The 20901-nt window shown below is 40.4% G+C and overlaps 1 protein-coding gene across 1 annotated transcript; it reads right to left on the bottom strand.

The window, feature by feature from the left end:
- Positions 1–6702: 6702 nt before the first annotated feature.
- On the bottom strand, positions 6703–7530 carry LOC121503861 (ribonuclease P protein subunit p25-like). The gene has a single exon (XM_041778474.1). It carries the CDS (start codon positions 7528–7530, stop codon positions 6703–6705), a length of 828 nt encoding a protein of 275 aa, XP_041634408.1.
- Between the last annotated feature and the right edge of the window lie 13371 nt (positions 7531–20901).

The raw sequence follows: 20901 nt of genomic DNA, 5'->3' as shown, positions 1-20901 counted from the left end.
GGTTGCATGTCATATTTATATCAGAGCCAGTTAATACTATTCTAAATTTTACAGTGTCTTTGCAAGACTTAACATTTCAGAAACTACTCTGCTTGAGGCAAGATCCAGTCTAGTTACTTTGTCTTGCCGGAATGAAAATGGTTTCTGCAATTGATTGTGTGAACTGCAGTCTAAAGTCCAGACCACAGGATACTACCACTGCTTTTATACGCTTTCAAACTTAAAATGTGCCTGCATTTAATTAATCCGGGTTGGATTGTACAAATGTGAATTAGTCTGGCGTTGATGGCGAGCATCAGGGTGCCACAAATGAATTTCAATTAATTTCAGAGGGAAGATAGGACGCCTGATTCTGTGTTCCTCCCTCTGAGATTTGGCCTTGTACTCAGTAATGAGGAGAGTGATTCGCCTCTGATTGGAGCACCCTACTGCTTCAATGGAATAATCACAACTGTGTTGATATTACTCCACCAATCCCCCCACTGTGCTGAGTGAACCCCCCACTGAAACTGTTTGAATTCAAATTAACCAAATCATTTAGTCATATTGTCTGCCTTACTGTGGAATGTCACTGGCATTGGAAGAGATAAAAATCTGTCACGCTAAAGTGAATTTTGTGATCAGAGGCTCAAGGCAAAGTCTGGTCATTAGTGCAGTCAGCCGAGGTTTTTGTTTTTAACAGTGTGTTGAAAAGCACAGGTGCAGGGCTTGGGCCACTATCAGGTGAACCACTTTGGAAAATAGATTTTCTAAATTATGATGTAAGAAATAACTAAAGACAAACACTTTAAGCATGAATATTACTGCTCAGTGTTCAATTCCTGCTGGCATTTAGTGTTTTTTCCCCATGATCACTGGTTACCTTAATAATGGAAGTGTAATTTTGTAAACAAAATTAAAATTTTTATAACTGACTAAAATATGATTGACACCACTGGGCATAACCAAATTCAAAGAGAAGAACCAACTTTCAACAGTTTTGGTGAGTCTGCAGTCCCATTAGAATAGCTCCTTGACTGGGATCCCTTATACAGATGGCCAAATTAACTAAAACTGACTTTATCAAAAACAAATGCAAATCTGCTCAAGTTTAAAAGATTTTAAAAGGCACTGATAAGACACACTGTAATTTTAATGAGTACTCACCCTGCTCATGATTATGTTGATATTTTATAACATAAAAAGTCAAAGTCTGTTCAAATAAGTCAGCAATCAAAGAAAATTTGGCTAATTTAAATGAAATTATCCAACCATAAAATATAATATTATAAATAGTATACATTTCTATACAGTAAGAATGGTCTTTCTGATTTTATGTGATGATTCATGGTGCACATATTTGAAGTTATCAGCCTCTTAATGGTAGCACTGTTTGAGGAGAAACTTTGATTCCCTTGCTGTTTCAAGGATACAGGGGTACCCAATAAATCTGCTGTTCCTTTCTTTAATTATTAAGCTGATAGTGCTGAAAAGGGGATTCAATTACACCGGGGACACAGAGGCAGCAGCAGTTCATCACTCTATCAGCACTGAGACGAAGACTAAAGAATGTTAATATGCAGTCGAAGAGCACTGTGCATTATTATTGGTGTGTCGGGCCACATTTGAGCACAGAAATCAAATAGAGTAGCATACTCCCTACCATACCCTAAACTAAACTGAAAGCTCATCTTTGCTGCTGCCGACATAAGCTTTAGTTGCCGGTGCCTGCTTAACTTAATCCTTGCTTTGTTTAAGAAATATCAGTCTGTTCAAGTAGCCTCTTTTGTTTCTCATCTGCAGCTTTTAGAATAGACTTTGTTGAAGGAGGACCCATTTCATCTGGAAAAAGGTTTAAAAGCTGTTGAGTCTGTAGTCTTCACTGATGTGAGAGGGCAGTGCATGTTGGTTAAAGGGTAGAGGTTTAGGTTACTTTATTTGCTACCTTAACATAGATTTTTTTGCAGCCAGTGAGATTACAACATACATAAGGACACAGAGGTCACACGACAGAAGGTAACATGAGACAACAGGAAGAATGAAACCTATTAAAACCCACCTGAACATGACCCCATCCCCCCATTGCACCACCACCCTCAAAAAGTGACACATTTACACCCCCAGCAGATAAAATGTGAAACACGACACCATGTTCTTACGATGTTACTGCCTGACATTAGTATTAAATACAAACATACAAAGCCCGGTACCTATAGTCTGTGTGTCTTGTATGCCATGCTTTACCAAATGAATATGACTTCTATTAAAACGAATTAAAATGAATATTTGTAACCATTTAGTATTTGGATGTAAGCCCAAGGGGCATTTGATATTTATAAAATAAATCAATAATTGACTTGTAGAGATTGGTCTCTTGACTGCATTTTTTTCTTTGAACTGCTGTCTCCAGCAGAGGGCAGCAACAGCCAGAACAAATCTTTATTGTTTTTAATCCCCTTTGTAAGTCAGTTCTTGATTCAAATAAATAATCCAAACCCATATGATTCATAAAAAAGATTATATAACAGACTTGTAACAACAATAATGAAAGAGTATATGGACGTTTCTTGCAGCTGGAATAATTTTGCTTCAGTGTTTTTAAATTGTAACCTCACAATGCAGCAGTCACAAGCCATGAGAATATATTTTATACCCACAAAAGTATTTATTTTTTTAGCTGACTTTATGCAGCGTAAATACTGTGTGCTCCCATTTTCCAGAAGTGTTTTTAAACAGAATACTGAGGACATTCTGGTCTCCAAACTTCTCATTTCTTGCGCCCTGGATTCTGGCAGCCCTGTCGTCAGTGTTCATTATCTGCTCTTACAGCTTTGACTTTAGCACAGCAATTACATCCTCAGCTGCGCTGATTAATCCAACATGGAGGCATTTCACAAAATGGTTTTGAAAAGACATTTCCAGACTCTTACCAGGGAGTAGCTGTGGCGCAGCTTGTGTATGCTGATAGACCACAGCCAGTCATATTGCAATGAGTTGTTTTCAATGGCTGCTTAAGTGTTCTCTTAACCTCTAGTGTACACTGTGCACAAAACAATAGACTGTTAGGAAAGTGATTAATTTAATCTGTTGTATTCTGACTTTAAATGAAGGCCTGGTAATGTCATGTTTGGGTAATGTACATTTTCTTTTGTTCAGTGTTTTCCCTCTTCGGCCGGACGTTATTATGTCCTCACTGCTCTCTGCTTAACTGCTTAACCTTCCATTCTCCAGGCAATCACATAATCAATCACTGTCCCATTACTTGACAAGGCGGACAAAGAAAGTGTATGAGTGAGAAAAACCTTTGGCCTGTCTCGACAAGTAAGAGGAATGTCGACTTCAGAAGGCTAACACAGGCAGAAAACATAGGCCTAGTAAATATTCAATTTAAAGGATTCCTAGATAAGGCGGGTTGAAAAATTGAGGCAGCACCCATTCTTCTAGATAAGAGAAGACGGAGCCATCTGGAGGCTGGGAGATAGCGAACTCCCACACCATCCCAGAGACCTCACTCTCATCTGCTGCAGCGGCAGAGAGAGGAAAATAGAGTGCCAACACTTTCATTATGTTCACTTCAAAGTCAATTTATTCACATTCAGTGCATGTAGTTATGGGCTTTGGTAAACAAAAGATTAATCAATTGTCTGCTATAATAGATAGGTGGTCAGTCTCAACAAAATGCTACCCTTTTTTATGGATTGATAAGTATTTAGAAAAATACTACAGAGTATTTCTTACATGAAAGGTGTTTTGTGGGTTGAAATTTCGAAGACATTTATTCTGAGACAGTGTCATCCAATGGTAATGTGTATTCATGCAATGCTAGGGCTTCACAGTTAATCACTAATTTTCCATGTTTGCAATAACATTCACATTGCAAAATCTGAAGTTATTGCATTAATAAGAAAACATATTTTATGTGACCATGTTATTCTATGTTGCATCTATTGGATGGAGGCCTGAGAATAGTGATCATGTGATTAAACCATTCTGATGCGGTCGGATGAAGCTCAGACCAAATATCAGCTACCCTCAGATGAGTTGGTGTCAGCTTGGTTTTGGCACATTACTTTTTGGATTTATTTTGGATTCAAGAGAAACATGTTGCAAACATGGGTGTTGTGTAAAAGAAACATAAAAAGCAGAAACTGACTTAGAAACTGTACGTTAAAGCTGATATGCACTATTTAAGTTAGTTTAATTCAGTTCATATTTGTGCTGTAATTTTGAACCACACAATCAGGCATCACAATTCTTTCTCATATCAAGCAGATTCAGTTGAAATCATGTCTTATTCAAAATAACTTAAGGGGAATATCTATCAAAATCAAATGCATTGGAAATTTGATTGGTGGTCAAGAATAGGATAGTGGTCCTTTTTCTACGTGTTTTTGGAAGAACAGTTGCTTGCCAGAATCTTGGCTCTGATTTATCTGTGCATTACATAAGGAAGCAAGCAAAACCCCAAAAAGTGCATATAGGCCTGCATCTTCACTAAATACACCTTGGCCACATCTTTGAAAACAAATGTTTTTTTTTTTGTTTTTTTTTCCTGGCAAAAACGGACTCTCCGTTTGTGAATAACCTTGTCCACGCTCTTTTAATGCACTCTGTTGACTCTTCCGCTGTGCTATTTCTTACCAGCCACATTGGATTTAGCTTGGGGATAATGCTTTTGTCAGTATGTTTTATCTGTTCTCTCACTCAGGTATGCTTCGCTGTTATCCCTAATTACCCCTGCTGCATTTTCCACTTGGCCCAGAATTCTTAATGCTTGATAACAGATACAGGTCGATTTGAAATTTACTTACAGCTGCATTATCTGTTTGACCTGCATCGCAGACCGCCTGTCCCATAGGCTCTTGGGTTGAAAATTGTTAACTCTGTGATAACAGCCAGACAAAGTGATAACCTTCCTGCAGTCTTGAGGACGCACAGTTTGCTCCATATGTGCTGTATTGCAGCCGCAGCATTTCTTATTCAACCTTGGATGCTCTGCTGTACTCTGATTCATTTAATGGGATCGAGAGAGAGGTTAATCACTATGTTCAGCATTGACTGTTAAAGTGCTAGCTGACCACTATATGTTATATTAGGATTTGTATTCCTCTGAAAACTATATTTAAACACTTTGCCATAGGGGTGAACTGTTCTTTTTCTCCTCTGTTTTAAGCTGTAACAGAATTGTCTCCCCAGTGAGGAGTCACTTTGATTAATTTACTTGAGGAGGCCGACATCTGCGTTTGCAGATTTTCATTAAGATCAACAGTAAAAGCTTCAGACAAGGTTCCACTTGTCTAAGTTATTATCCCCAGAGGACATGGTCGATTAAGTGGAAAGAGTTCTTACATATTGCGGTAAAATAATTCTCAACAAGGTTATTTTTTGTTTGTCTCGTTTGGGGCAACTCTTTAAGAAATATATGTAGAGATCTGTAATCCATTAATTCAGTTCAAGTATACTGTCTTTGCAGTTTTTCTTTCTTTCTTCCACTTTGTATTCTGCTCTGAGTTGAATTTTGTTCCCATTGCTATAGATGTCTGCTGCAGTTAAGCTTCAGCAATTACTCAAATGTTACTCCTTTGTGCAGCTAAAATGGTATCTAAATTGTGTGAAAATGCCGACAATCAATGCACAAAAATGAAAAATGAAAAAAAACTCTGCAGCTGTTTTATTTAGTGTGTCAGTCAAACTAAAGTGCATAGTGTAACTGTATTGGCCCTTTTAGACCAAAATTGTTCAGCACATTATTTTACTGGAGAAAAGACAAGAGGTAAACTGAAGTGCTCAATAGGAACGGTGGGTGGATAGGCCTATTGACGGAAAGGAAAGAGTAGCGTGCCTTTTCCTTGTTTTTTATATTTTGCAGGAACATTGTAGTGTGAAGCTGTGTCAAGCCTAGTTTTTAATCCTTTTCTCCACTGTGTTGTGTGATGTTATGCTGTTATCTTAATGATAATCTGTGCTTGTATTTCTGCCCCAGGCATATCTGTCAGACTGGGTTGGTTTAGGAGGCTGTGCCTTATCAACAGCTTTGTCATTAAATCAGCTTTTTCTACAGACAAATTTCACTGCGGTTATTCTTATCAAAAGATCAGCACACTGTGATTTTCTGTTCAATCAGAGCTTTGCAAATTCACTGATGTGAGTAAGAAAGATGAAATACAAAACAGAATTTCCACAGGAAAAAAACAATTTATTTAATTTTACTTTCATGATAAGTCAAATAACTTGGTATGTCTTGCATTTTGTCATACCATGAATGGCTTTAAGCTGTTTTTTAAAGTTCTTGGGTCTACTTTATGTATTTTTAGAGGCTACACTTCAGAACATGTGGGAATGAAAATGATTGTAACATGATGCTATTAAACTATTTTGTCCACAGACTTTTCTGCAAGCAGGAGTCTGGAACCTGTGCTGTTCATGGCTTCTTCTGTTGTCCGTGTTCACAGCACAAAATCGTCACAGCTCCAGGTAAGTTGTAGACCACATTGGCTGTGCAGAGGAACACATCCTGTAAATGCTGTATGTACAGAGGCAAGATTTCAGGTCCCAGTCAAACTGACCTCTGCAGGCTGGAGTTGGTACTCAGTTTAAGTGAGAAAGCGCTGTTCTGTCTGAGTGAATGTTCTGATTGTCTCGGCATTGTGCTTGAGTGGAGGGCAGCGCCAAATGAACTCCTCTGATTCAATCCTCTCCACTGTTTGACACCAGTTCAGCCAGTCAGTGAGGAGGCACGTCGGAGACTCCTTCCTCCAAACACACTCTCTTACACTGAGGGAAACTGCTGTATGGCAAGGGTCCAAGAGGTCGCTTGCAGGCTGCCTGCAAGACGCCAGATTCCACACCCTCTCTTTCCTCCCACAATGCACTGAGAGTCTCAGGGGGCTGATAGCCAGGTTCCTGGGGATCCAGTGGGTCTTTGGAAAGGAGGATGCTGATCGAGGGGACAGTCCTGTGCACCGTCATCTCTGACGCCCCTCCTTCAGAACTCTCCCACACCTCTTTCACCACCTTGTACCGCAGTTTGGTCAGCTGATGCAGGGAGCCCACTTTTCTTTTCATGATCTCAGCACATGTGATGGTCTTTGTGACAGCACGACCTGACCCGGTGAAGACCACCTGCCTGAGCCCATCGCCTCCCCCACTTACACCCTTCTCTCCCTGCATCCGTGCCATGGCAAATCCCATTAAGTTGCGGATCTTACTTCCCTCCTTCACGCGCATCTCCAGCACCCCTGAGGCCAGTCCTGGAAAGGGACACGGACTGTCCTCCTCAGTCCGGCACACTTTTTTGAACCCTTCTTGCCCTAGTTTAATGGCAGGCGGCGGGACTTGTACTGGCGCTGGCTTTAGCATGGAGCCATTGTTTACTACCGCTGGCTGGCCGGCATTGCTGTAAGTTTGATCCTGGTAGACGGAGCAGCTCCCCAATGTTACCCCATTCTGAATCTGAACTGGCCGATTTACCTCCAGTCCTGGGTGGGGCCTGACAGCGTCTCTGGAAAGATACGTGCTCTGGCCGCTGACCACTCCACACCCTGTGAACATTTCTTCTGTTCTCAGTGCTCCGATCAAACTTTAGTCCAGACTCTCACTTTCTCCACATGAAAAACAGCCCAGCATCGTTCTCTCATGTATGTGGCACTCTCTCCCTGCAGTCAGAAGCTGCAAAGTTTCAAGACTTCATATAAGAAATATTACCCGCTTCCCAAGAGCACTATCACTGAAGTCTTTAATACTTGCTCTCAGAAAGAGCTGCAGAAATAAGATAAACGCCTGGCTGCTGAATTAAGAGCACTGTCGGGACCATATGAGTTGTTCTTGAAAGAGCATCCCAATTTCATAACACAATTGACTTTTCGGAAAGTGCTTTGGAGATGGATAAGAGTAATAGAAAAGCTAAGCTAAATGATTCTTTTCCTTCATTTCTCTATTTTTGATATAGTGCTTTTATCCGTAATAGCTGCAGAAGATATGAAGTACTTTGTTGTTTCTTCTGTAACCAAACTTTTCTGAGAAACTTAAAGCTTGTATTAAAACTCCACCTTTTTGTTAGCGATCCAGTCCCGCGCTGTTGGGTTTGATCTGCTGATCATGTCGCTTTCAACTCAGGTTTGACCCCTTGGGTTGTCCAGCTGTTAAGGTTCCACCTCCTGGATGTTTGATGCTTTTTACTCCAGCTTGAGTGAGTCTGCTCCCTCCTCTCCTCGTGCTCCTCTGGGCATCCAAAGTAGTTGAGGCCAGGTCTGCGTGGAGGTCTGCACCCAGGGTGTCCTCCCTAGAGCTCTGTCCTGTCTCCAGTGATGCTCTGAGAAGTCTATTCTGTTCTCCACAAAGAGACATAAGGGACAGGAGCTGCCTCACAAATGCTCACAGGAGGAGTGTCTGTGTGGTTGAGGGGGAGCATGAGGGAAAGTGGAGACAGCCCTCTTAAAGGCGCAGGTCTTTTCATCTTTTAGATGAACACCCTCCCCTCCACGACTGAAGCCTGCCATCTGAGGAGAGGAAAAAAAAGAGAAAGTAAAGGCTACTGTGTCCCTTTAAAACAGAGAGCGCAGATCCACGGCAACTTTGTCAATCTCTTTAGAGGACATTCCAGTGTTCAATGTACATGACTGATTAAACCTGAGTTCTGAAATAGAGATTCAGTCAACCTTTAAAAATGCATTTTCAGCTACGAAACAATGAATTAAATTAGCTGGGTTATAATTGAAAACATCCTTCAAAGAGCCACTGAAAGTCAGCAGCATTAAATTGCACTGTACTTAGCCTTTATCCTATTAGATGTTTGTGGCCATTACTATTTACATAATGTTGCATTAATAGCTTCATTGTTGAGGCAATCAAGTGGCGCGGTAGAAATGCCTGTCTCTTAACGCTTGGTTCGTTATATTGTTACAAGGCTGGAGAGCTGATCAAGGACACAAGGACCACAAAAAGCATAGAGGCATGACTTCCATGTTCAGGATGCTGTATTAATAGTGACTGTCTTCATTAGGCTGGCAGATCTGTGCAGGTGAGGAGACGGGGCTGACAGGTGGGGTAATAAGCATCTTAATGGGCCTTCCATCACCAGTGGAGGGCGCTGGCTCGCTCCCGCCTGCACCGAGTCGGGCCCAGACAGCTGTAGCATCGCCCCACTCGGCCCAGTCTCCTGGTCGACAGGTGGATTTGTTTTTGTGTGTGACTGACAGATGGGAGAATAGGTAAAGACAGCCCACTGAGGCTGAACCTATGAGGCCAAGACAGAGAGAGGCAGGCAAGTCCTAACTACTCTCTGCTCAGTATATCCCATGGTGCACGCCGGTATACAGACTGTATAAACTGGCTGTGGCTCAGCTCAGTCCACTCTGTGAGGCTAATTCACACTGGCATGTGTATTATATTGGCTCCCTATGGTAATCAAGGAAAAAATAAGGAAACCCCCCACAGCTCCGGCTTCAAACTGGCAAAGTGGAGACTGGATTTGAATGTCTTTTATTAGCAGAGTTTGAATGGGAGCCACTGATCGTGCAATCTTATATATAGAAGTATATTTGGTTGTTTTTGACTTCCTGTGCATGGAACGGAGGAGCTATTTATCTCCACAGGAACCATTCCTGACACACCACCAGACGTTGTGACAAACATCGTTCTTTATTTTCACTTTTTGTTCGATAAAAAATAAGCAGAAGAGAAGAAAGACAGGAGGAGGAGGGAGGGGAGGGTCTGTGGCGCTCACCACCAAACTGATCATTCTGTTGTTTGGTAGAAATTACCCTCATCAGTCATACAGAGATGCACAGCTGCCTAAGGGGTTCTGGTAATGTTACTGCATAATAAACCATGTTTGTGTGTGTGCACGCTTTGAGTTTGAGCGAGGGGAGGCGAGACAGAAAATGCAAGAGGGCAGGGGGTAAAAAGAAGTCTGATTTAAGCACTGAGAGGTTCAAATTGATGACAAAAGCAGCCCTGCAATCATCCTTCCTTACTTCATGATGTTGCCACATAATTTATTGCGCCTCAGTTTAACTTTAGGGACCTGTTTGCTGGCCGGAAAGTGATAGATTTAGCAATTCAGCTGGTGACTAAAAACACAGAGTTGGGAGAAAAATGTCCTAGCATATATATTTCCAACTTTCTGGGTCTCCATTAGAGGCAAAACTATTCTCCAGATGGCTAAATAATACCATCAGGGTTTTCAGAAGTGCTGTGTGCAACCTATTTTAGCTTTTTATTTTGTCTTTAAGTGGCTTCATTTAATGATGGGTGGAGGTGTCGGGCTCACGCTTGGTCACTCACTCCTTCACAGCTCCTCCACAGATTTGGCCTCTGCTCCAGGAGCTCTCCAAGCACTTACTCCTCACTTTATCTGACCTTGGCTGGCATCTGTGACAGTCTAGGCGTTCTCTCCTCCTGCAAACTCACCTCCCAGTGTTCGCTCAACAACCCCACTCATGCTTTCAATCCTGCCTACAAGAATTAAAGTAAAGAAAGCCCATTTATTCCCAAAGACTGTGACAAATAGTAGTGCTAGTGTTTTGCTCCTCTCATTCTTTGCTATGCACTTCAAACATCTGAAGTGGTTGCTGTTATGGATTGTAGGGTTGAGTCTTTGTTGTTGGTTGCAGCACTGCGGAGTGATGTCGTAGGGGGCTTGTTGTGCTGTTGTCAGGGCTGCACATAAGCGCGGTGCCTCGCTGTGACAGACGCTCTCTCACTTTACGTTAACCGCAAGTGTTTTCACGGTCATCAACCAATGGTGGCCTGGAGGCTGTCATTTCGCTCCGTGTGGAGCTCGCCCTGCGGCTCGGTTCTGCCCCACAAACTCACAGCCGGCTCTGGTGGGGGCACAGAGCAACACACACACACTGGATGAGGGCGCACAGACACAAAAAAAAACTATATGCTCAGCATAAGGCAGGCTGTTGGAGCAATTACAGAAACATGGCAGAACACGATGAAGCAGGCCGCACTATCAGAAGGGAAATAGAGTGAGCAGAGGAAAAATGATGACGCCATTAATATCAGGGCGGCTCAGAGGCTCGGAGGGAGGTGGGGTGGATGACCCTCTCTGTGATTTCACTGTGACAGCACTTTGAGGTGCAAATGGTTGTGTTTGTATTAGATTTTTGGACGTTTAAATGAGCATAGTTTTCCATCCAAAGCAGAAAAAAGCATATAAAACCACACTGATACAACATACCAAATGTTGCGTGAAGTGATGTTTTCCTGTCACTTGAGCATCCATTAATTTTCTTAATGACAGGTCAGACTTTGTATCTCTTCCTCACACTATTTATGCACATCTCTTCTCCTCCTGTCACTGCTTTCCCTCTTGGCACTGCAATGCAGATGCGTCTCGCACAGTGGCGAGAAACTTTCATTAAAGATTCTCGTGAAAGAAGAACATGAGAGAGATGAATGGAGTGGATGAAAGAGCTGGAGCCAAAAGTAGAGGGGGGCAGAGTTGAGGGAAAATATGTTGAACTGCCTGAAGTAGACTGTTCACTTGCATACAGCATGATAAAATTAAAGCATATGGTGGAAAAAAAAGACATGGCAAGTCTTGATTTATGGGGCCTGTCAGTAAAAGTGATGTCTTTAGTTTTATCAGTGAAACTGCTTAGAAAAACTATCACACACCTCACAAATGTTTTCATGTTGACATACCACCTTGATTTTAAAGGGTGCTAATTCTCTGTTCAGCATTTAATTGAATTGGGTGGAGCTGAACCCTGTTGATCCATGCTTTTAGTTGTATTATTGTGCACAGTTTGATTAACAGCGCTGTCTTCAGTTTAAATTGGCTGCAGCAGTTGATCTTTGCATTTGTGCTCAGTGCTTCTATTTTTCTGGCCTCAAGCTAAAAGTTAATGGACTTTATGGAAAAAAAGTGATCAATTATCTCAAGAATTAGTTTGCCATGCTAAAACAAATGCAAAAAGTAAATGAATGCCTCAGAGCAAGTTTTTGCTAATTTTGATGCCTTAATGAAAGGCTGCATTCTGTATTTTCATGGACAAACAACAGATGTGTCGTTTTATGAAGAATAATGTACCTAAATAGCAAAAATTTTGATTAATGTTCTGAAAATGTGGTCCATGCCCTTCATGTCAATCTGAATTATAAAACAGAGAACCCCAAAAGCCTGACTCAAAATCAGAAAGCAAGTCACGGAGTCTGTTTAAGCACCTTAAGAGGAATGTTACACAGAAGTTCGAAAATCAAACGGGCAGCTATATCCGGATCAAGAGGCTAAAAGTAGGGATGCACTATATCAGATTTTGCCAAAATCCGATATGCTGATATTTTAGAAGTAATTTTGGCTGATACCGATGTTTAATTACATTTTTTCCACTGTAAAAACACCAATTCCATTCTGTGCTGCAAATATTTTTTTTAAATATTGGTCATCTATTTTGTTTAGAAATTGACAAAACATTTGATTTTTATCAAAAATGAAGGATGTATTGTTTTTTTCAAATACAGCCATACACGAATGAAAAACGTGGAGTAATGTCTTTGGATTACATGTGCATTACATACTACATGTATTTTTAACAGTACAGCCAAAGTCATCTGCATCTTTGAGGGCAATAAACAGCAGCAAAATAACCTGCTGACGCTGAGCTCAACACAAAAGAAATCGCTTCTAAATTTAAAGTGATTCTACTTATTACTCTGCCAGTATGCAGGATGGCTCCCTGAGACACTCCTGACAAAAGGCTTTAAATAACAACGGCAACAACAAAAAGACAGATAAAAGCAAAAAATCTAGTGATAGTTCAGAGCTTAAAATTGATTTTAAATTTTTGAGACTGAAGATAAACAAAAGAAATAAAACTTCATCTGAAGTAGTTCTCCTAATTCTGCCTTAAACAGCACAAACTAACCAAGCAGCCAAGTTTAATGGGCATTTCACTGTAAACAGCTCTGTAGCAACACAGTGACACCCACATCTTCAATGCTGGAGACAGAGCACATTCGTGCTAACCTGGTACGCCAGATGGATTTGTTTTACACATCCATCTGGAAAACCACTGACAGTGTTGGGAAAGTTCAATTTCTACATGAACTATTTCAAAGTTCAGTTTACAAATTTTAAAATGAAAAAGTTCAGTTCATAGTTCATAATTCAAAATTTTGAACTAAGTTCACAGTTCCAAAAATGAACTAGTTCATAGTTCTTTTTTTTCTATTACCCTTAGAGTACTGGCATTTCCCCATTGTTGCCACCCATTCAGTCCATACTTGGCACCATTCAGTCACATACCTTGAAAGGCTAGCCGGTTGCTTTAGTTCAATGTGCCGTTTCAGGTTCGCTGTTGATGTTGTTGATGTACAGAGATGCTTCTTGAAACCCAGCGGTCAAAGTTTACACAAAAAGGTAAGATTTTTCCCACCTCGATCATCGCTGACCTTTTCATAAAATTCTTTTAAGTAATCATACAAAGATGCTGTATTAATCGTAGAAGCAGAGCCTGAGATAGTGCTGCTGCCGTCATTTGTTTTTGCCTCCATGCTTCGCATTTTGATGATGCAAGCGGCGGTGCAAGTCTGTGATGGGTGGTATTGCCAGATTGGGTGTTTTTCCCCCTACATATTAAGGCCCGTTTACGGTGTGTTTTAGCCAGGTTTTTGCCTGGAAGGCTCTATGGAAATCTGGCACTCTCTTGAACAAAGTCAAACTGTGAGAGAGCGCCATTCACAAACGCCAGAATGACAGGCTCACAATAACATTCATCAGGCAGAAATACAGTATGTTCAGTTCACGTTTGCCCAAAATATGAACAAGTTCATGAATGATTGTTCTCTGAACTCGTTCAGGCACAACACTGACCACTGATAGACAGCATTTGGGAAAGGTTAGAGCCTTTGAAATGAAACTCGGAGGGTGATTGGATGAACGTTCTGTCTTTCACATCTTTATGGGCCAATCAGAGAAACAAAACACATGTCGTCGTAGCTGCTACCGAGGTTTGCATGCGCTGATACCGAGGAATACAATGAAACAAATCCATCTGGTGTGTCAGGTTAGACTGTAGACATGTCAGTACCTGACTTTTGTCATTTCTGAATAGAAAACAATTAAGTGCCGTGCTTTGTTCTTCTTTTAATGAAGAAATGTCGTCAAGTTCTGATAAAACTGGTGCTTTAGCAGCATCCATGCCTGTCGCTGCTTGCTTACATCACGACTCCACCACGCCTGAAAGTACTGCCCCTCGTCGCTGATTGGTCCTGTCACTTTCTAACCGGGCCCAAACGGTTCAGATGGGAGCTTTCCAAGATGAATTTGCCAGTGAGAAACACAGAAACTGGCAGATTCATCTGCTTTGCAAAGTTACCTTCGTGCACCATGCATGGGAGACTCTGCACACATAAGTCTGTCATTGCTTTTGCCATGTTTCGCGCATGTCACCTAGCATGAGATGCACATTCTTTTCTCTATTTTCCATACCTGAAATGTTATCAAAAGCGGCTGCTGAGTGAGCACTCCTGTGAGTGCAGGGCAGGCTTTTTAAGAGTGAAATCCTCATCTATCCACTGAGGCAGTGAGGCTCAACATGCTAACAGGACAGACACTTGATGTCCATATATCCGTGGTGAAGCTAATATGTTTAGCCTTAACAAGGAGCTTCTCTGTGTGACTGGAAATGAACTTTTGCAGTTCAGGTAAGGCTATAAGCGCCTGCTAGGTATAACGTAGTAGGGTTTCAAATGCATCATTAGCCTGTGTCGAATGACTTAAGTAGAGGCTGGTGACGAGTTTTCACTGGCACGAAGTTTTGTCATTCTTTATCTTAAGAAAGTCCTTGTAGTCATCAGGGTGACAGTTTATAAGATGCAGAATTAAACTGTTGGTGTTAAAGGCGCATTGTCAAGCTCTTCCTCGCATCACATGCACTTTACAAGCAATGCAATCAGCTGCTTTGCTGTCTTGTTCCCACACCTCAAACTTCTCCCACACAACCTACATGTTGAGTTTGTTGTTGGCGCACGTCCGGGGTCATTGCTTGCGCTTAACTATGATGTCACATTATCGGCCATACAGATGGGCATAAATTTTATTATCGGCCGATACGATAATTAACTTTTTAAGCTGTTATTAGCAGATACAGATATACTGCCGATAATATTGTGGCTTCCCTTTAGCCTAAAGGCCAAGTCAAAGTATGACAAATGGGTCACATGTACAGAAGGAGAGAAATGCTGGACGGTTGACATGAGGTACAAAACAAACTTGCTTAGAAGGAGGGGAACAAGAAGACTCTAAAGGCAGGCTTTCACTGTATGATTTTGAATGATGACAGCTGTGTTGAAAAGTCGGCCCACACTTTGCAACTGGATTGTTTATGATTAATGGCCATTGCACACAATTTGTGTACGTACTCTGTACAGCAATTGTAATTTAATGTGCAAATTTTTAAAAAGTCCTTCACCTTATGTATTCTTTAACAAACAAAAGTAATACATGATTCTATATTATAACCAACACAATGTTAGATAGATTAAAAACTGGGACTAAAAGATTTAAATAATATATTTTGTGATTATTTTAACTCATTATGCAAATTTAGTGTGAAGTGTTTTAACTCCTTTGATTAAGAAAAAACAGTAGGTTTTTGTGAAATGTAAAAAAAAAAAAAGACAATGTTTGAATGATATGTAGAACATAATATCGTATACAGTGCTGTGAAAAAGCATTTGCCCCTTCCTGATTTCTTAATTTTTTTGGATATTTGTAAAACTTAAATTATTCAGATCATCAAACAAATTTTGATAAAGATAACCTGAGTAAATACAGAATGCATGAATTAACAGTGATTGACCAGATTTTTTTGGAAAGCTGAGTTTAATTTCACTTGCCATACCCAGGCCTGAAACAAGAAATCCTAACCTCTCCATGTAGGCTTAAATTACTAACAAAGCAACACATTGTGCCACAATCTAAAGAAATCAGAGAACAGATGAGAAACTAAGTCACTGGCGTAAGACTGGAATGGGTTAAAAAGCCATTTTTAAGGCCTTAGGATTTCAAGCGAACCATGGTAAGAGCCATTATCCACAAATTGGAAAACTTGGAACAGTGATGGACCTTTCAAGGGGGCCTTCCAAAATGACTCCGATGGCATTGACGACATAGGTCACAAAGGAACCCAGAACAACATCTAAAGACCTGCATGCCTCACTTGACTCAGTTTAGGCCTTTTGTTAAGATTCAGCAATAAGAAAGAGACTGGCAAAAATGGCATCCATGGGAAAGTTCCAAGGCCAAAACCACTGCTGACAAAAAAGAACACAAAGGTTCATCTCACCATTACCAAAAACATCTTGATGATCCTGAGACTTTGGGGAAAAATTCTGTGACTGACCATGCAAAAGTGTGACTTTTTGGAAGATGTGCTTCCTGTTACATCTGGCATAACACTAACAGCATTTCATAAAAGCAGCAGCAGGATAATGATCCACCTCTGAACTGCTTAAATAAAACAAAATGAAGGTTTTGGAGTGGCCAAGTCAAAGTCCAGAGTTAAAGCCAATTGAGATTCTGTGGCATGGTCTTAAACAGGCCATTTATGCTCGAAACCCTATGTGGCTGAATTAAAACAATTCTGCTGACCATGACCATGCTGCAGCAATCTTCCATCTTTGTTACCTTGTCCATCTTAAAATTGTGTGAGATTTGCAATCCTTTGCAGCTGTTGTTATTTAAAGTTGACGCTATCCAGCAATGACAGTTTTTCAGTAGTAGCCATTCAATATGCATATAGTAATTATCTTTTTTAAAGTAGTTTTTATTAATCCTGCAGAGTCAGCTTTTCCTGCATGGTGTTCATGTTTTCTGCACGTTTTTTTCATTCAGAGTAAACAATGCATGCACATATTCCAGTATTACTGGTCATTATATAATGCCATTCACAGTAGCATCACCATTTATTTCTTGTTTTTCTTTCTGCAACAACAGGAGATTCTAGGAGGCTGGCAGCTCTTTGTTAGCATTGCTTTTTTGCTCCTTCTATAAAGAAACTCGCATTTTTACATGGGTGCACTTTGGGTATTTTCCCAACAGATAAGTTTTGAATATGGCAAAGAATAAATAGAAAAAGAAAAGTATGGTCTCAGTGTGTTTTATATGGCTGTTTTTACCCACAGTTATTGCAAACCTACACACCTACAACATCAGGTGAAAAAATGTCTGCCACTATTCTGCCCAGTACAAGAACAGGCATTTTCAGAGTGCACATAAAAGATCAGAGGAAAAGTGCACATGGCACCCAAGCAATATGACCAAAAATGTTAGCATCTTGGGACAATTAAAAAGGCTGTTGATTCAACATAAGCATACAGGTACATCTAAAAAAATTAGAATATCATGAAAAAGTTCATTATTTTTTGTCACTCTTTTCAGATAGTGAAACCCATATAATATATAGACTCATTACACATAGAGTAAGATATTTCAAGCCTTTATTTCTTGAAATTTTGATGATTATGACTTACAGATAATGAAAACCCCAAATTCAGTGTCTCAGAAAATTAGAATATTACATAAGATCAATTAAAAAAGGATATTTTAAACAAAAATGTCAACTGTGATGGGTGAAAGATATCACAAGCAGACCTTTATTATAGGTGTCATCTGTGATCTAGAGTAGAAAGTAACTACATAAATATACTTGTGTTACTTAGTAGCTTTTTGTGTACTTCCTGAGCAGTTTTTAAAATCTTTTTAAATTTCACTTTGACTTAAGTATATTTTGGTGGAGGGGCTGCACGGCAGCGCAGGGATTAGCGCTGTTGCCTCAGCAAGAAGTTCCTGGCTCGCTCCCCGGTTTCTGTGTGGAGTTTGCATGTTCTCCCTGTGCATGCATGGCTTCTCTCCAGGTAAATTGGCATCATTTTATCAGCAAAGACATGCTTATTAGGTTAAGTGGTGACTCCAAATGGACCCAGAGAACCTAGCTGCAGACCTCTACAATGGGGCACCCTGGACCATGAGGCAGGAAGTGATGGGTACAGTACCCAAGCGTTTGTTTTCCTATCAGAGGTTATGGTAAGTGACTATTTTTCCACAACAGCAGGATTTTATGAATAAAAATTGAAAATTTTACAGAGGAAGATAATTTAGAAGATAACACACTACAAACTAAGGAAAACCCAAAGAGGGGTTAGGCATTCAAATCATAAAGGTTGGGGTTAGGGTAAGAGGGAGGGAGAAGGGGATAAATTAGACAATAACACAACAAAGTAAGGAAAAACCCAACAAGGGTTAGTATGTAGGGCCCTGTGATTTCCGCATTAATGGAATCGTGGACAGAATTGCAGAATTGGCCAATAAAAACAGAATCTACTATTAAACCTAGAATATTGCGGATATTGACTTAATTTGAGTTAAATGTTGTTTCCGTGAGAAAGAGGAACGTTTATTTGGGGAGAATAATGCAGGGGGATCACTAATGTGTGGCACAACCCGTGCCTCACCTCACAAACACTCCTCTGCCCCTCCCTAAACAATACAAGCATGTCAAAGTAGCCCCGATAAACACTGGAAAACACTATGTAACTTATCACGGGCCAGTTCAGTGTGACATGGTATTGTTGACCTACAAGAAAACTGGCCCTTAGTACGAGTTATTTTACCTCATCACACCAGAGAGTCTTAGAGGGAGCAAGTTTTTAATGTGACAAGTACAAAGGTGTGACACAGCTGTGAGTTGAAGAGATACTCACCTCTCGAGGTCCAAGTTCTCTGTCAGTTTCTTGAAACAGGCAAGTTGATTGGCTTATTCATACTTCATGACATCAGTGGCACATTTATGGACTTGTAATTATACTTCTTTCTGGAAAGTACTTTCATTTGATTTAAATATTTTTGTCCTCTTTCTACATCAGCTGGATACAGCTTATACTGATTCAGACATACAGTAACTATTTACTGTTTTTCAGCTACCAACATTTCAAACTGAAAGAACAGCCAGCACCCAGCAGAGTCTTGTTTGAGCCAAGTACATGAGGGCAGTGAATGCCAAGCAAATGCAGTAAAATTTATGATAATATGACAGATTGCTAGATGGGTTTGTTGACATTGTTCATTGTTATATCGTGTTGATATTCCAAAAAATATTTTATACATAATATTCTGGTAAACTATGCTGTAGTTTTATTTTTCAGCCACCATACTTTCATTTAACTGTCCCACCTTGGCTTATTATATTTCATCAGACCATTTAAGTGACACATTTATATCCTCTTCCTTTGGGTCCCAGTGCAGCCTCACAGTAACTCTGCTCTGGATCAGTGGCTCCTGTAGAACAAAATGAGACAAAGTAGGCTGTGGCTCTGTGTTCCCCCCAGTCTCTCATAAACACGTTGCTGTCACTGACTTTCCAGATGGCCACGCTCTTCTGTATCCCACAGTTCATAGCTCTAAACTTCCTTGCGCGCACATTTGCATCGGGTCACTGCTCACTCCGACACGCTAGAGGAAGAGGAGCACTAATCCTACCCAGCATGCCTCCCTGGAAATGGTCTCTATGCAAATGGTTGTCTTTTTTTTTTCATGGCATCCCACGGTGAGAGGTTGCAGTTTAGTTGCAGGTATTTGCATCCAGTAGGGGCACTCTTATAGACATGTGACCTTCTTTAAAAACTTGGTTTAGGTTTCTCAGCTGGTGACTAGTCTTTACAAAATACAGCAGCAAACTTGAAGAGGTCCTTTCACAGGTCTACACCAGATTTATCCTGTATTTAATTGCATCAGAGAGCAATCACTCTCTGCCCTACAAATCCTTGGTAAAGCTGAGCTTTACAATAGAGCCATAATTGCAGGAGTTTAATTGCCTGCCAATGCTCTGCTCCCACTGCCTGCTTGCATTGAAGAGCCCAATAATTAGAAACAGGGCGAAATTAGGTGGCAATTTTGTCTTGGCAATTATCATAATGCAAAAGAAGTGCCATTAGTATTGTTAGCCCCACAGTACATAATCCTTTGACACTGTCAAGTCCCTCTCTTGGCTGCTCCGTACAACAACTCTTGATTTCCCTGTAGCCTTTGCTCTCCCTCACTCTCTACTTAAGTCATCAGCTTTCCAGGCCATCCGGCTCACTCGGAGTCAAACTAGCAGACTGAACACATCCACGCCCGGAGTGCTGGGAGGATTAGAAGCTACGGTATTAGCACTCTGTGTTTCCTTTAAAGGTATATAAATTGGGTGTTAATCCTCTTCCACCATGTCAACCATGAAATTGTGTTTGATATTACAGGAAAATTAAAGCAGGGAACAGATATTGTATTGGTAGGGCATAGGCATTTCATTGTGTTTCAGCTAATTTTCATTGTTTTATCTCCCTAGATGGGTATGTTTTGGAAAGTATACCTTGTAGAGAAATGACAAGGTGGATATTACAGGAAGCCACTGGTGAGCCATGTAGCTCTGTTCTAATCAAATTTAAACCTTCACAGGGACTGTACGGTACTTTTTTCCCTGGTTAGGGTTATATTCATACAGTCAAACGTGTTTAATTAACCTTTTTTTTTTTTTTTTTTTTTTTTTTTTTACTAGCCACTGTGTCTCTAATCTTTGCCTTAAGCGAAATAAAATGAGTTTCTTCCTAAACCTTAAAGATGGCCTAGAGAGAATATAAAAATGTTTCTTAAGTCAGGAAATTTGCATTCCTTCAAATAATGTTTTTGCTCTGAATGCACACAAACCCACAGCTTCATATAATATGGGCTACAGTGTGACTTCTGTTCTATCTTCTCTTTAGAATTAGAGTTTGTTAAAACCTTGGCTGTGTTAAACAGAGATTTACAAATTACAAACATATACATTAAAAGTAAAAGGACACCTTGTGCATCAAGATGTGTGACAAAGTATTTTAAGGGTTTTTTTTTTTTTAGTAATCCTGTCTTTGAGTGTAGCTATTTTCAATATA

Source organism: Cheilinus undulatus, linkage group 1 (assembly GCF_018320785.1).
Source record: "Cheilinus undulatus linkage group 1, ASM1832078v1, whole genome shotgun sequence".
Classification (NCBI taxonomy): domain Eukaryota; kingdom Metazoa; phylum Chordata; class Actinopteri; order Labriformes; family Labridae; genus Cheilinus; species Cheilinus undulatus.
Note: the sequence above shows the minus strand (reverse complement) of the source record. Positions and strands in the feature narration are given on the sequence as shown.

What these genes read in the sequence shown, in the direction of transcription:
- LOC121503861 (XM_041778474.1), bottom strand. Translation starts at nt 7,530, where the DNA reads ATGTTCACAGGGTGTGGAGTGGTCAGCGGCCAGAGCACGTATCTTTCC.